At 40.7% G+C, this 16356-nt stretch overlaps 1 protein-coding gene across 1 annotated transcript in view; it reads right to left on the bottom strand.

The window, feature by feature from the left end:
- The window catches only part of RPN1 (ribophorin I), a 28225-nt gene extending 15027 nt beyond the window's left edge, over positions 1 to 13198 (bottom strand). The window contains exons 1-4 of the mRNA XM_008565297.1: positions 13135 to 13198; positions 7761 to 8067; positions 1726 to 1935; positions 275 to 467 (exon numbers count right to left, since the gene is read on the bottom strand). Of these exons, the coding sequence (XP_008563519.1) occupies positions 275 to 467; positions 1726 to 1935; positions 7761 to 7877 (520 nt within the window). The 5' untranslated portion in view covers positions 7878 to 8067; positions 13135 to 13198. The remainder of the gene's footprint in view (positions 1 to 274; positions 468 to 1725; positions 1936 to 7760; positions 8068 to 13134) is intronic.
- Positions 13199 to 16356: the final 3158 nt, after the last annotated feature.

Here is a 16356-nt window from a genome sequence, read left to right as displayed (position 1 = left end):
ATCCGAACCCTCGGCGGGAGCGCCTCCGCGCTCCCAAGCGGCACACTATCCAGTGCGCCACTGGGCCGGCCCTGCATGTAGTACTTTTACAATAGTAATTTGTACCCACCCATGAAAAGCTGTTCTTGATATCCCAGCCTTCCCAAGAATGACAAGAGAACACTCTCTCCTCATCTAGAAGGACTGGTAATTGTATTAAAAAAAAAAAAAAAAAAAAAAAGACTGCAAGAAATTAAAGAATAGGTTAGTCTCTCCCTTACTATTGAAGACTGACCCAAATTATAGAGATACTCATAGCTTGGGAGATTGTAGCCAACGATGTAATGGGTCTTCCACCCGCCAAAGAGAGGGAAGCGAGGCCGGATTTCCATCTCTACAGAGTCATCCAAAATAAGGAGGTGGCTGGTGGAAACATTGCCAATCTCATCCCGGTAATAGACATCCTGGGCAGCAGCAGGGAGGATGGTCTGCAAGAGAGTGGACATACCCTTCTAAGAATTCCAGGAACCTTCTGAGAGGAAATGATCATAAATAAAGAAAACTTTCTGCACCAAGATCATCCACATGATACTACTTAATTAAAATAGTCCCCATTAGATTATCATATAATTAAGGTTAAGTCTAACCTTAATTACTACTTAAAATAGGTTGTAAACAACCTAAAAAAGTCTAACTTTCCCACCAGGGTTTCAACATTTCTAGAAATCACACCTATTTCTCAATCAAGATTGCTAAGTAGCCAAATTCTTCTAAACAGTAAATAAGAGAAATGCAAATATCTTTGTGAATACTAAAGACTTAAAGGTAAAAATAATCTTGCATGTTATTTCTCAAAGAAGGATACTAAAGATAGAAGAAATTAAAACAAATTACTAAGTGGTAGGGTTATGGAAGGAATTTCTTCACCTAATCTTCTCTATTGTATCTTCCAAATCTGTAAATACATTTTAATAATTGGGGGGGGGGGAATAATATCTTTATTCACATAGTGAGCTCTTCTGTAATATCAAGTATGTGAAAATGTAAGATTCTGTTTATAAGATAAAAAAGTACAAAACTGTAGGGGCCGGCCCGGTGGCGCACTGCTGTAGTGCGCCGCTTGGGAAGCGCGGCGGCGCTCCCGCCGAGGGTTCGGATCCCACATACAGACCAGTTCCCGCTCACTGGCTGAGCGAGGCGCGGGAGCAACACCGAGGGCTGCGATCCCGTTGCCGGTCCCGGTACGGGGGCGACACTGAGGGTTGCGATCCGTTGCCGGACACGGAAAAAGACAAAAGACAAAAAAAAAAAAAAAAGTACAAAACTGTATGTGCAATATGATTAAATGTTTTTTAAAATAGGCATTACAGGGTTGGCTGGTTAGCTCATGGTGCTGACAAGGTTCAGGATTTAATCCCTGTACCAGCCAGCCAAAAAAACCCACACAAAAAAAACAACATTACAAAAGGAAAAAAATACATCAAAATGTCAGCAATACTAGTGTTTGGGTGGTGTTACTATGAGAATGTTTTTCCTTTTTCTATTCAAATTCTCTTTAAAAGCATGACCTACTTATAAATATGGGGGAAATTTTTTTAATATTCTGTTGGTTTCAACGCTGTCCCTCAACTACTTAACTGTCAATCCTGAACAACTGTCTATGTTAGCTAATTTCAAAAAGCAAGAGAAAGAGCAGATATGATAAAGACATGGTTTCTCATAATGTCCAAGCTGAGCACGCAATACCTTAAAAGAACGGATGGAGGATATTCCACTATCTGGCTGTCTCTGGTAGTCATAGCGTGAGAAAGGCCCCTTAAGCACAGCCCCTGTGTGTTTCAAGTCCACGTTTTCTTCCACAGCAATATTACCCCAGTGAGAGACCTCGATGACTCGGGTCATGCTGGTGATAGTAAGGAAAGGGCTGTTGTTCTCATAATGCACTTTAAAAATATCCTGGAGAGGAAGGAAACAAATAATTCAAAGTTTTGGCAACACCTGTACATTAGCAACTGAATGGTTTAAATTATGGTGTATCTACAGTACAAAGGGGCTTTAAAAAGTTCATGGAAAAATTGTTATCTTTCTTTTTTTTTCTGTCTTTTTCCTGACCGGTAAGGGGATCGCAACCCTTGGTGTGGTGTCGCCCGCATGGCGCTCAGCCAGTGAATGCACCGGCCATTCCTATATAGGATCCGAACCTGCGGCAGAAGCGTCGCTGCGCTCCCAGCGCTGCTCTCTCCCGAGTGTGCCACGGGGTCAGCCCTGTTATCTTTCTTTATTTTTTTTTCCTTTTTGTCTTTTTTATTGACCGGTAACGGGATCGCAACACTCAGTGTCGCGCCCGTACCAGGGACCGGCAACGGGATCGCAACCCTCGGTGTTGCGCCCGCACCACGCTCAGCCAGTGAGTGGGAACCGGTCTCCACATGGGATCCGAACCCTCAGCAGGAGCGCCGCCACGCTCCCAAGCAGCGCACTCTCCAGTGCGCCACTGGGCTGGCCCCAGCCCTGTTATCTTTCAATTCTGTTTTTCCACAAACTTTTTCTTACATCCCCACTCCCAGGCCCCTCACCCCCACTCCAAGGCGCCACACTCCCAACTCCTTATTATTATTTTTTTTTGGCAGCTGGCTGGTATGGGAATCCGAACCCATGACCTCGGTGTTATATGGCTATCTAACAAGCTGAGCTAACTGGTCAGCCCATCCACAAACTTTTTTTTTTTTTGTCCTTTTTTGAGACCGGCCGCACTGCACTCAGCCAGTGAGCGCTGTGAACACACTGGTCATCCCTATATAGGATCCGAACCCGCGGCGGGAGCGCTGCTGCGCTCCCAGCGCCGCACTCTCCTGAGTGCTCCACGGGCTCAGCCCTACACAAACTTTTTGAAGTACCCTGGTATGCAACAAGGTACATGATATTTAAAATGATATTTACTAGGACTTGTTGCTGTCATATGGAAATAAATGATCATGATATATTATTAACTGGAAAAATAGGATATATAAAGGATCTTCAAAAAGTTCATGGATAATGAGTATAAGAAAAAACTATGGGGCCGGCCCAGTGGCGCACTCGGTAGAGTGCGGCGCTTGGGAGCACAGCGGCGCTCCGAGAGTGTGGCGGCGCTCCCGCCAAGGGTTCGAATCCCATATAGAGACCGGTCCGCTCACTGGTCGAGCGTGGTGCGGGCGCGACACCAAGGGTTGCGATCCCGTTGCCGGTCGCGGTACAGGCGCGACATCGATGGTTGCGATCCCGTTATCGGTCACGAAAAAAGACAAAAAGGAAAAAAAAAGAAAAAACTATGCATGAATTGGAGATTTTTTTGCACCAAAATGAACTCACACTAACCTGATATAACATGTCTGAACAGGACCTAGTTTGAGGCACTAAAAAGGATAAGAAATCAGTATTAAAAGAGCTCCTATCAGAGCAACATGAATTCGGCTAAAATTGAAGCAAGAACAAACACCAAATTTCTTATGAAGCTTGGGTAGAAGAATGGTAAAATCAGGCCGGCCTGTGGCTCACTCGGTAGAGTGCGGTGCTGATAAAACCAAGGCCATGGGTTTTTAGAGCATGGTGTTGTAGCACCAAGGTCAAAGGTTTGGATCCCCACACTGGCCAGCTGCTCCCCCCACCCCCCAAAAAATCTTTACAGGGCACCCATCTGTCTTCAGTTAATAATGTAAAAAAGACTGCATTGACATGGTTAAATTACCAGGACCCTCAGTTCTTTACGAATGGACTAAATGGTAGTATCATTGCTTACAAAAGTGTCTTGAACTTGAGGGCACTTATGTTGAGAAATAAAGTTTGTACCTTTTATTTTTATCTTTTAATTCCATTTTTCCACAAACATTTTGAAGTCCCTTTGTATAAAATAGTTTAAGTTCCAACATAAATACCTTTTCTATTTTAAAATGAAAACTTCTATACTCCACTTATTACCTTATAGTAACCATGTGAGAAAAAGAAAAAAGAACCTGAAATGAAATACATGAGAATCTTGGGCCGGCCCAGTGGCGCACTGGATAGGTGCGCCGCTTGGGAAGCGCAGCGGCGCTCCCGCCCGAGGGTTCGGATCCCACATGCAGACCGGTTCCCACTCACTGGCTGAGCGAGGCGCGGGAGCGACACCGAGGGTTGCAATCCCGTTGCCGGTCCCCGGTCCGGTCCGGGGGCAACACTGAGGGTTGCGATCCGTTGCCGGACACGGAAAAAGACAAAAGACAAAAGACAAAAAAAAAAAAAAAAAGAAATACATGAGAATCTCAACACAGGCAGGAAGCAGAATCTTAGATTATTTTTACTTTCTTCTTATAGGTTTATTTTCCAAATTTTTCCAATGAGCTTTTAAAATTGCTTCTTAAGTAATTTTTAAAATTTTAAAGTAAAATCTTAATAAACTTTTAAAAAACTCTGACTAGGAAATACACTTAAGATCTAATGAAGACATAAGCACTATCAGTGAGCTAGAAAATAAACTTAAAACCAAGGATGAAAACCAGCATTACTGGATTTTTCCAACCTGGTGAAGACTAACCTGGAAAAGTTTATAGAAGAGAGACTTTTTAGCTAACATGCGTGGCACTGATGAGTATGTACGTGTCAGGTACTCTATGAGCTCTAAATAAGTGGACTATCTCATTTCATCCTCTAAAAAACATGATGAAGTATTACCAATCCCCATTTTATAAATAAAACCCCTGAGGCCTAGCATTACCTTGTTCAAGTCATAAACCTTAATGATAATACTAGGTGTTGAGGTCTTCAACTATATAGAAGTTCTGACTCCAGGGCCGGCCCAGTGGCGCTCCCACCGAGGGTTCGGATCCCATATAGAGACCGGTCCGCTCACTGGTTGAGCGCGGTGCGGGCGCGACACCGAGGGTTGCGATCCCGTTATCGGTCACGAAAAAGGACAAAAAAAAGGAAAAAAAAAAAAGAAGTTCTGACTCCACAATCCTATGTACTGCCTCCCAAAAGGTCCAAGAGAATTAAAGTCAATACCATCAGTAATTTCTCAACATTTTTTTACCAATTTTACCACTAAGGGTAGTATTAAAAACTCTTTCTGGTCATTCATGTAATTCATGTGCCCTTCTATGAACACACACCTAGAACCCTACAGAAATGCAATGTAAAAGAACAAAAGGAAGGCTGGCCAGTTAACTCAGCTGGTTAGAGCGCAGCCTTGTAACACTAAGGTCACAGGTTCGGATCCCCATGTCAGCCAGCCACCAAAAAAAAAAGAACAAAAGGGCCAGAAAAACACCCTTCTTCCCAAAAGTCCATGAAAAGGATATATTTTGTTTTCTCTTATAGCTCTTACTATTTTATTCACTCATTCTATAACTAAAAGCTCAATTCATTCCTAACTATATCGGATAGCATTTAATGCCAGTATTGGCAAGTTTCACACTGCTGGTATCATAATAAATTGGCTAAGGGCTGGCTGATTAGCTCAGTTGGGTACAATGCAGCCTAGTAACAACCAAGGTCATGGGTTCAGATCCCCATACCAGACAGCCACGAAAAAAATTAAATAAAATAAATTGGCTAAATCTTTTAAAAAATTATTTGGCAATACACAGCAAGAGATTTTAAAATGATCATATGCTTTGACTTGAAAAATTTTTACCTCAGAAAATCCATCCTGCGAATACATAAAAAGTTATATGCAAAAAGATGTATATTATAGTGTTAAACAGAAAAAGACCTAACTGTCCAAGTATAGACGCTTGTCAAATAAACTACAGGACATCAAACCAGTAGGATACCCATTACAAATGGTTTACAAAGGTAATGCAGTAATATAATAAAATGTTCAGACAATATTCTAAGCAGCAAAACTACTACCCAATACTTTATACGTAATATGATCTTCTACATTAAAAAAAACATATGCTTAAACGGCTAGCCAGTTAGCTTAGCTGGTTAGAGCACAGCCTTGTAACACCAAGGTCAAGGGTTTGGATCCCCATACCAGCCATCCGCCAAAAAATAAAAAATAAAAAGCCCTATGCTTTAAAAAGAAATGACTCAGGTACTAAAAGGTCAAAAGTGGTTATGAACTGATGTGAAATCTTCCACTGTATTTGCCAGATAGTCTCTTGGGAATGTTTTATTAATTTATTTTTATTTTTTTATTAATTTAAAATGAAGAAGGAAAGTCAAAAACCCAAAAACCCCAATTTCTTTAAGTCTACATATAGAGATAATCAAATCACTGTCCCAACATGAACTCAATCACTCAGTCTTAAATAAGGAAAAGAAATAAATAATGCAATTACAGAAAGCACAGCTCAAAGCAAAAAATACAACATCTCCACAGAGGGTGCACGGACCCAGGCACTCTGGGCACATGACAACTATGACAGGAGGCACAGAGACCCTCTTTCACTCCCCCACACAACCCATAATGCAACAGCATATACAGGGTGCTACGTTTTGAGAAAGGGAGGAATATTGATACATTTCCTACAAACCTGCAAATATTTATAAGGAAGAAACACTAGAAGGATAAACCAAAAATGGTTACCAAGGAGAACAGATGGGCAGTTACCTTGTTATATAATTTTGACTACGGAATCATGTTCATGTTTTCATATTCAAAAAATTAAGTCAATTAAAAAATTCTAGGCTGGCTGGTTAGCTCAGTTGATTAGTACACAGTGTTACAACACCAAGGTCAAGGGTTCAGATCCTCATACCAGCCAGCTGTCAAAAAAAAAGTTCTTAAAAGTTGAAAACAATTCAAAATGAACAGCCCTAACTAATATCAATCTCACATTTGAGACAAAAAAGTAGAGAAACAATTATTTCAAGTGTCATTAGAACAAAGTATTTTGACATATGTTCTAGATACATACAGAGATGTAAAGAAATTTTCGATGTCTTAAATATCCATTTAGTTTAGAGATGATATAGAAGTAGGTACACTGAAATGACATTATTCCTGACTTGCTTTAATATATTCCAGTAAAGAAAAAAGGTACAGCTGGGGCCAGCCTGGTGGTGCACTGCTATAGTGCGCCGCTTGGGAAGTGCAGTGGCGCTCCCACCGAGGGTTCGGATCCCACATACAGACCGGCCGCTCACTGGCTGAGTGAGGGGCGGGAGCAACACCGAGGGTTGCGATCCCGTGGCCGGTCCCGGTCCGGTATGGGCGCGACACTGAGGGTTGCGATCCGTTGCCGGTCACGGAAAAAGACAAAAAGGAAAAGAAAAAAAAAAGAAAAAAGGTACAGCTGAAACAAGTGTGGTAACTTGATAACCAGTGAAGCTAAGTGATAGGTGTGCGGGAGTCATTATGCCTCTCCTTTTGCACATGTTTGAAATTTGCCATAATAACAAAATCTTCTTAACCTTAACTGCTCCCTCTCTCTACAAGTCCCAACCCGAGGCCCAACATTCAGGGGCCTCAGACACTTAGCCAGTTTTGCTACCCAGCACCTACCCACCATGCAACGAGGTTCCCATCTCGAGGCCTTTGTCCCTCTTATTGCCTCTATCCAGACTGTGTTGCTTCTTTTTCCCCCAACTCCCATTCCAACTCTCCAAATGCTACTCCCAGCCTTTATCTGTGCTCCCAAAAGGAGAAACGTGGCCTCCCCGCCCCTCCACAGCAGGTTAAAAACTTTGAGGATAATCTTAGAAATAACTGCAGATTTCCACCCACCCCACACCATTCAAGCCTACCAACCAGTGATCAACTCTGAAAGACATTCTCTGAAGCAGACAGGTATGGGCTGGACTCCACCTGAGCCTACCTGACTATAGGCAGGGACGTCTCTGAAAGGCCCGTAATCTAGGAGGTCCTCGGAGCGTGTGGGGTTCCCCAGCTTGGTGTAGCTCTCCACATTCCGGGAGGCAAGCTTCACATGCATGGTTTGTATCTTTGTTGGATAGGGAGAGTAGAAATAGTGGTTCCCCTCAAACACCACAAACTGTTTCTCTGATTGGGTAATCTGGGTTGGATACGGCTGAAGCACATGGGTGTAGACTGTCTCCACAATGACTGAAATCTTGGTCCCAGGATCAAGAGCAACTGGGAGCTTGACCGTGAAGAATCTCCCACTGAAGGAAGAATGAGGCAAGAGAATTAAGAGAGATTAAAGAAAGTGAAAACAGAGCTAGCAATTCAAAATCACAGCAAAAATTTTGCCCAAGACAAAAGCAGTTACGTTTAAGAGATCACCTTTAATCTATTAATGTTAAGACAAATGTCCAGATGTTCATGTCAGGGTTGTTTATAATAGCACAAAAGTATAAAACAACCTAAATGTCCAACAATGGATAACAGTTAAAAACATTCTAGTAGAACCACACAATGGAATACTAGCAGTCATTAAAAATATGCTTCAATCTATATGCAGAGTCTTCAAAAAGTTCATGGAAAGATTCATACTATCTTTTAATTCCATTTTTCCACAAACATTTTAAAGTACCCTCGTATATCAATATTAACTTAAAAAGATATCCATGTACAATGTAAATAACAGAAATCAGATTACAAGTGACAGCATAATTCCATTTAAAAACATATACAAGTGTACGTAAAGAAAAGTATTTCAATGAATGTTCAACAAAGTGTTATTGGTAACTCTCTTAGGGCAGGAGAATAAGTTATATTTTGTTGTTTTTTCCAATTCATTATATAATGAGCTCGTATCACTCTCACAACCATAAAAAAATAAAGCTACTAGCATTTTAGAGAAGCAATGGCCTAGAAACTATTTAAATTTACAGGGTATTGACTCAAAAGTGAATCTGAGTTTTCCAAGCCAAGAGATCCAACTTTTGGTCAATCTAGAAATCAGTAGTGAATAACTGAAGGTATTTTACCATGTTCCCGTGGAATTTGTCCTCAAAGGTCAAATGGATCACTTTTCCTGATATGACTTTACACAATTCTAAACTTACATGTCCTATCACCCACACCATTATAGTTCACACCACTACTCTGAAGTACACTACTCAAAATATAAGCAACCCAGTTAGCCCAATTAGCTCAGTTGGTTAGAGCGCGGTGTTACAACGTAAAGGTCAAGGGTTTGGATCCCTGCACTGGCCAGCCACAAAATATATAAAAGAAACACTACATCTTCTCCTGGGACAGTCTTATCCAATTCTTGACTTCAAGTCCCAAATGTGCTTCTCATCCTACTCTCTGTCCTGAGCTCTAAACTCAAATTTTCAAATGTTTACTGGACAGGCTCCACTGACTACCCCAAATGCAATTCAACATATCCATATCATTCATGACCCCCAATTCCCTATCTCTATAAATATTGCTACCATCTAACCAACTCTAAGCTAGAAACTTCAAGCATTTTCTCATGCCTTACGCTACCCTGTCCCCAATATCTGGCCAATCATGCCTTGGAAATGCCTCTCAAAAATAAACAAATAAAAAATAAAAATAAATAAATCCCACACAGATTCATCCCTTCCTTTGCCTCCTCCTCAATTCAAACCATTACCTCATGCCTAGATTACAAGATCTCTTCCAAATTAATCTCCCATTCCTTCTAGCCCATAAGCACAATCTGATGGCATCACTCCCACCTTAATTTTACAAGCTGTTAAATGTTGACACATAACTCAATCCTGCTTTGATGATTCAGAAAACAATTCAGACCTTTCAGTGCTCCAGGGTAATTATTAGGAATGTTAATTCTTATCAGAATATGGAACCACTAGTCAATGAAGGTTTCCAATCAATAAAAGGCTGGATAGACAACACAGCTGTAGGGCTGACCGGTTAGCTCAGCTGGTTAGAGCATGGTGCTGATGACACCAAGGTCAAGGGTTCAGATCTCCCTACCAGCCAGACACCAAAATAAAAAAAATAAAATAAAGACAACACAGAGCTGATAATACTGATGTCTAAGAAGCAAACAGACCTTTTTTTCTTTTTTAAAAGATGACCGGTAAGAGGATCTCAACCCTTGGCTTGGTGTTGTCAGCACCATGCTCAGCCAGTGAGCCAACCAGCCATCCCTATATAGGATCCGAACCTGTGGCCTTGGTGTTATCAGCACCGCACTCTACCGAGTGAGCCACGAGCCGGCCTCAGACCTTTTTTTCTATAACTCTTTTCCTGCTGGATCTATTGGGTGATTTGTGAAGGACTTGGTTTTGTTGGGTAAACTAAAGCAATTATTTATTTACTCAAACAGATTTACTGAGAATCCAGGATGTATCAGTTTCTGTGGCAGGAAGAAGTTAATGTCTGTGTTATATATGCACTCATAACTAGAAATAAATACAAGGGTACTTCAAAAAGTTCATGAAAAGATTCACATTATCTTTTATTTCTATTTTTCCACAAACTTTTTGAAGTACCCTTATAAAATAGTATGCTGGGCCAGCCCATGGCTCACTTGGGAGAGTGTGGTGCTGATAACACCAAGGCCATGGGTTCGGATCCCTATATAGGGATGGCTGGTTAGCTCACTTGGGGGAGCGTGGTGCTGACAACATGAAGTCAAGGATTAAGATCCCCTTATCAGTCATCTTTTGAAAATAAATAAATAAATAAATAAAATAAAATAGTATGCTGTAAAAAAAATAAAAAGTTTTTAAATACTCCCAACTGCTTATAGGATAAAGTCGGCTCCTCTAAGAAGGGTACACAAAGCACTCCTTAAACTGACATCAGCCCTCCTTACACATCTCCATCTTCCTCTGAGCTCAAGGTATTCTGAAGGCCCAGTTAACTAGACACTCCAAGAAATGTAAAGCCTCTGCATCTTTACAGATGTCTCTGCCTGGAACGTTCCTTCCATTCCATTGGTTAACATTGTGATTAAGTCAAAATTTACTGAGCACTTACTATGTACCAGGTTCTGTTCTAAGTACATTATGTTTTAACTCAGTGAATCTTAACCATGATCATATTAGGTAGACATTATTATTTCACTGAGAAGAAAACTGAGGACACACAGCTAGTAAGCAGTACCAGAGACAGGATTTGCAACCAAAGGCAGGATTTGCAACCAAGCAGTAAAGCTGCAAAGACCGCACTCAAAACAACTATGATATCTAACAGACATCCTGCAGGCCATTGGCCACATCCAGTAAACATAGAAGTGGTCCTTGGACAGCTTTACAGAGGGAGAGGAGTCTCTTAGATATTTACAAGGGAGAAGAATTTAATAGCAACTTATTTAAGGCTAACTCTCAGATCTGACATCCTCAGGGCTGGTAAAATGCCTATTTCGTGCATTCTGAGGTTGCGATAGAAAATCAAAGTAATCACCATGCATTAAAATTTGGCTCCTAGGGCCGGCCCGTGGCTCACTTGGGAGAGTGCAGTGCTGATAATACCAAGGCCATGGGTTTGGATCCTATCTAGGGATGGCTGGTTCACTCACTGGCTGAGCGTGGTGCTGACAACACCAAGTCAAGGGTTAAGATCCCCTTACCAGTCATCTTTTAAAATAATTAATTAATTAACTGATTAAAAAATAAAAAAGGCTCCGCAGAGGATAATGTTTTCGTACCTGACATCAGAGCAACTCAAGGAGGATTAAACATAACAAAAGAAAGACAACTATAAAAATTGCATAGAAAACAAGAAATAGTTATGCTACATGTTGGGGAAAAAAGATTAAAAAGTGGGATCACACAGTAATTGAAACTATGTAAAATATATCTGTTAAGTGGACATGGTCCATAACAAAAACATGTCATGTTAGGGTTATAGGATAAATGACTTTTTTGCTTAATGTTCCTGTTAAGCTTTATATAGGCAAATACCCATATTTATATATAATTCCATTTATACCCTTATATAAAATTATGTATCTATGGACATGTGATAAAGAAAATGATACAAAGTTATTATATCATATTCTTTTTTTTTTACAAAAATTCAAAACTAATGAGAAGAAAGCTTTTAAAACTCTGACAAGTATCTATGGACATGTGATAAAGAAAATGATACAAAGTTATTATATCATATTCTTTTTTTTTTTTTTTACAAAAATTCAAAACTAATGAGAAGAAAGCTTTTAAAACTCTGACAAGGGAGACCCAACTTAACATTTTCTGAATCACACTGGGACTGACAGTTCTAAGGCACAAAGGTTTGCTGGTCAAGAAGCAAATTTTTTATTTCTTCCTATGATAAACTGCAGTATAAACTAAAGCGGGGTTTCCTAACTTTAGCACTATTGACATTTTGGGGTGGGTAATTCTTTGCCGGGAAGGGGAACCTGTCGTGGGCATCGTAGGATGCATTAGCAGCACCTCTGGCCTCTACCTAGTAGATGGCAGTAGCACCCTCCCCTCTAGTTGTAACAACCAAAAATGCCTCCAGAGGTTGCCACATCTTCCCTGGGGGACAAAACTGTTCCATAATCCAATAAGAACCACTGAACTAAAAACATCTCTTCTCCCCTCATCATCCATTTGACAAATATTTCAGTGCCTTATACATACCATGTAAAACAATGATGACTGTTGTAGCTGGGTGACAGGATATCTCTACACAATTCTTCCTGCTTTTTAATATATATTTGAAAAATATTCTCAATGAAGTGTTTGAAAATAAATAACTAATAAGTACTAGGCACTAATAAGTCCTAGGTGCTGAAGTTAGAGCAGAGAATTAGGCAAGTCAACTCCCAGCCTTCATAGAGTTCCCATCTCCCTCCATTGAAACATCGCTTTCAAGGCCCTGAAGGCTTAAGAGGAGCGGGGAGAACTGTCTGCAGTGGGAGAGTTGTCTGCCCCTCGGACACAGAACAGTGGCCAACCATAGATTGGATACTTGCAGCTTGGGGTTCTCACATGAGACTCCGAAGAAACGGGAGTTCTCCGTCTATTGATTAGGGATCCTTATCCTCACCTAGATAAGAGAGACTTGATATGGTATGGAAAGTTACTACTTTCTTGATGTAAATCAAACTGCAACTACTTAGAGGAATCCAATTTCACCATTAGTAATCACAGAAGACAAAAAGGGGCCCAGATACGGTAGAGCTTGTTGCATGCTAGCACATACCGTATTAACTGAGACAGCCTCTAATATACCAGGCACATCCTAAGCAATTCTCCTAGCTTATATTTCCAACCCTGACATGATAACCTTTAACAGGAAGAGACAAGATATATTCTGTTTGTTAGCTTACTTACCTTTTACCCTTAATTTTGGTTTCTCGTACTTCCAGATTGTTCTCTTCCTCATCTTCTCCAGTCACCTATAACAGAAAAAGGCAGATTTTCTTTTTTATGTCTTTTGGTTTCTAAATTTTCAGTCAACAATTAACAAACCGCCTGCCTCAGAACAACCACATTGAAGTATCCAAATTACAAGAATTTTTAAAAAATTGAATCTTGGTTTCAGTAACAATTTTTTTTCATCTGAAACACAACAACATTGTCAAAGGCTTACTTTTGCACAGAATGAGCAGTACAAGCTCTATAAATACTTACCACTTGACTGAATAATCAAATACACACACACACACACACACACACACACACACACACACAGATTACATTTCCAAATACACTTCTCAAAGGCCTCAAAGGCTTCTCTCTGAACATTTTCTTCCTCAATTACATCCAAATATGCACATGCATAGAAAATACATAGTATTTGATGATTTAACAGAAAAATCTCATGCATGACCAAAACTGTTTTTACTCCTACAAAAGAAGTAACAGTGTCAAAAGCCCCTGGGGAGAAGGAGCCAATGGCCACTGCTGGGTACACTCTTACTCGTATCCTTCACTGCAACAGGAAGAGGATGTTAACTTCAGGAGGCTTCAGGGGCTTTCTGAGAAACAATAGGCATCTCTAATCATAACTCTGTGGAGCAGACTATAAGGAAAAAATGTATACACACACCCTTTGCCAACCCAATCCCCAACCAAAAAAAAAAAAAAAAATTAAGGCTAACTTTTAGGATTGACACAGTGATCCCCTGTAGGGTACACAAGCTATAATGAGGAATTTTTATATTTTTAATATCTCAAAAAGCCTAAAAATAATCACATAATCATCCTAAGTAAAGCTGTCCAGACTAATACAAATAACACATTTTATTTCTTTGACTAGAATTTATCACAATGGGAACATTCTAGCAGGAACTCTCCTTGTTCAGTTATAAAGGTGGATTTGTCTTAATGAAAAATAATTAGTTACTTAATAAAAGATTACAGAAACAAAATATTTCAAACACAAGATCCAAATGAGAGGAAAAATAATAAGATGGATCCTTGGTGATAAAATGAGAAAGAACCATTGGCTTCTAGTTAATAATCAACACTGTCCCTTCTACCAACTCCTAAAACTCTACAAGGGTTGAAGATAATACACCGAAAAAATTTTCAGAAACCTTACCAAAGTTTGCAAGGCAACTGTTGGAAAATACACATGTTCTCTGTTAAGTTTATCAACCAGTTGTTTCCCACTGGAAAAGGGGTACAAAGGAGCACATACATCCATTTAACTAGTCTCTCTCTTACAGAATTTGACAAATGATCTTGAGTTAATCTGCTGATGCGACTGTAGGTCTTCAACCCCAACACAACCTTAACTCACAGCCATCAAGGCCAGAAGAAGCAACATGTTAAGAATACACACAAAGTGTGGAACTAACCTAAATTGGAGCCCTGACTTACTCTTCATTGTAAGACCTCATGTGCGGAATTAAATAACTTAACCTCCCAGACTACAGACTCCTCACCTGCCATGAGAAGAACACCTACACCTCAAAGGGTTGCAATAAGGGTTAAAAGGGGATGTACTTAAAACATCTACTGCAATAACTGACACTACTTTCTCATTAAGAAAGTAGTAACTTGGGCCGGCCCGGTGGCGCACTGGAGAGAGCGCGGCGGTGCTCCCGCCGAGGGTTCGGATCCCATGTGGAGACCGGTTCCCCCTCACTGGCTGAGCGCGGTGCAGGCGCAACACCCGAGGGTTGCGATCCCATTACCGGTCAGTAAAAAAGACAAAAAAAGAAAAAAGGAAAAAAAAAAAAAAGAAAGTAGTAACTTACCAAACACACACACAAAACTAAGGGATGCAAGGAAACTTTTGGAAGTGATGGATATGTTTATTACCTGGATTGTGGTAAGAGTAACATGTCCAAACTCACCAAACTTTATACCTTAAGTATATGCAGTTTTTTCTAGACCAATTATACCTCGATAAAGTTAGGAAAAAGGCTGGCCGGTTAGCTAGCTTGGTTAGAGTGCAGTGCTGGTAACACCAAGGTCAAGAGGTTGGATACACATACCCACCAGCCGCCAAAAATAAATAAATAAATAAAATAAAATATAAAATAAACTTGGGGAAAAATAAAATTAAGAAAAAGATAAAATAAGTATAGTTGTAAGCATTCTCCAGTATGATAGTAGGACAGCTAGCTTCTGCTTCAGTCTAGTTATACTGTGACAACCTCATTAAATCACAACTGGCTTCTACCAAAGAATGAGATTTAACATTCAAAACATTCAAAGGTGGCAACGCAAATTTAAATGAAGTTTTGATCCATCTTTCCACAAATCTCTGAGTAAAACTGTTTCAGCATGGACAAGGCATGAAAGCAAACAGGAGTCACTTCAGAAACATAATCTCTATAAACCCAGTTTTATAGCTCCACAATCTGAGAATAAGTTGTGCTTAGAAGAAATGTGGCACTGTAATAACTATTCTCCTCTCAAAAATAATTGGGTAATCACTTAATGAACATTGTGCAATGAACACAGCAATAAAAGCAAACCTCTGTGTACGTATATTCCCTCTACTCAAAGCCAACGTTTCCTTTCCTTGAGAGTTCCTGAGATGCCTGGAAGCATACGAGCCAAATTCATTTATTGCTGAGGTGTGAGAGAGAATGAATGAGAAGCGGTAGGGGGAAGGAGAGAACCGGACTTTGCCGTTCTGTACAACAAGAGAGAGCTTATATTACTTGCAGGAGTCTTAAAAGCAACTTAAACAAGAGTTTTAACATTTAAAAAGCGCTCATTAGCAACCTTGACAAAGGTGTTGTATTAAATCGGGTTTCAAGTGATTGCAAGCACGAACACCTGAAACCTGTTACATTTCCGATGTTCCGGATGATGTACAGAAAGAACCTACCGCTGGTCAGACACTGGACTACAGTAATGAAGTTCATTTCGGTGCATTTATTCGTCCGCTACTCGGTGCGCGCCGGTACCCCTCTGGGCACCCGGCCAGGCTGCCGTCATCCCCGCTTCACGGAGAGGAGGCGCGTTCGCTCAACCGGGGGTCATCAGTGCGGGTGGGGAGCGCGGTCCGAGGACCGGCGAGGCCGCGGGACCCGGCAACCGCCCACGTGAGCGGGGCCCGCGCCCGGGACGGCCGTGCTGACGTGTCCGAGG

The sequence above is a fragment of the Galeopterus variegatus genome, unplaced genomic scaffold, assembly GCF_000696425.1.
Source record: "Galeopterus variegatus unplaced genomic scaffold, G_variegatus-3.0.2 Scaffold196, whole genome shotgun sequence".
Taxonomy (NCBI): domain Eukaryota; kingdom Metazoa; phylum Chordata; class Mammalia; order Dermoptera; family Cynocephalidae; genus Galeopterus; species Galeopterus variegatus.
This window is presented reverse-complemented; position numbering and strand designations above follow the sequence as displayed.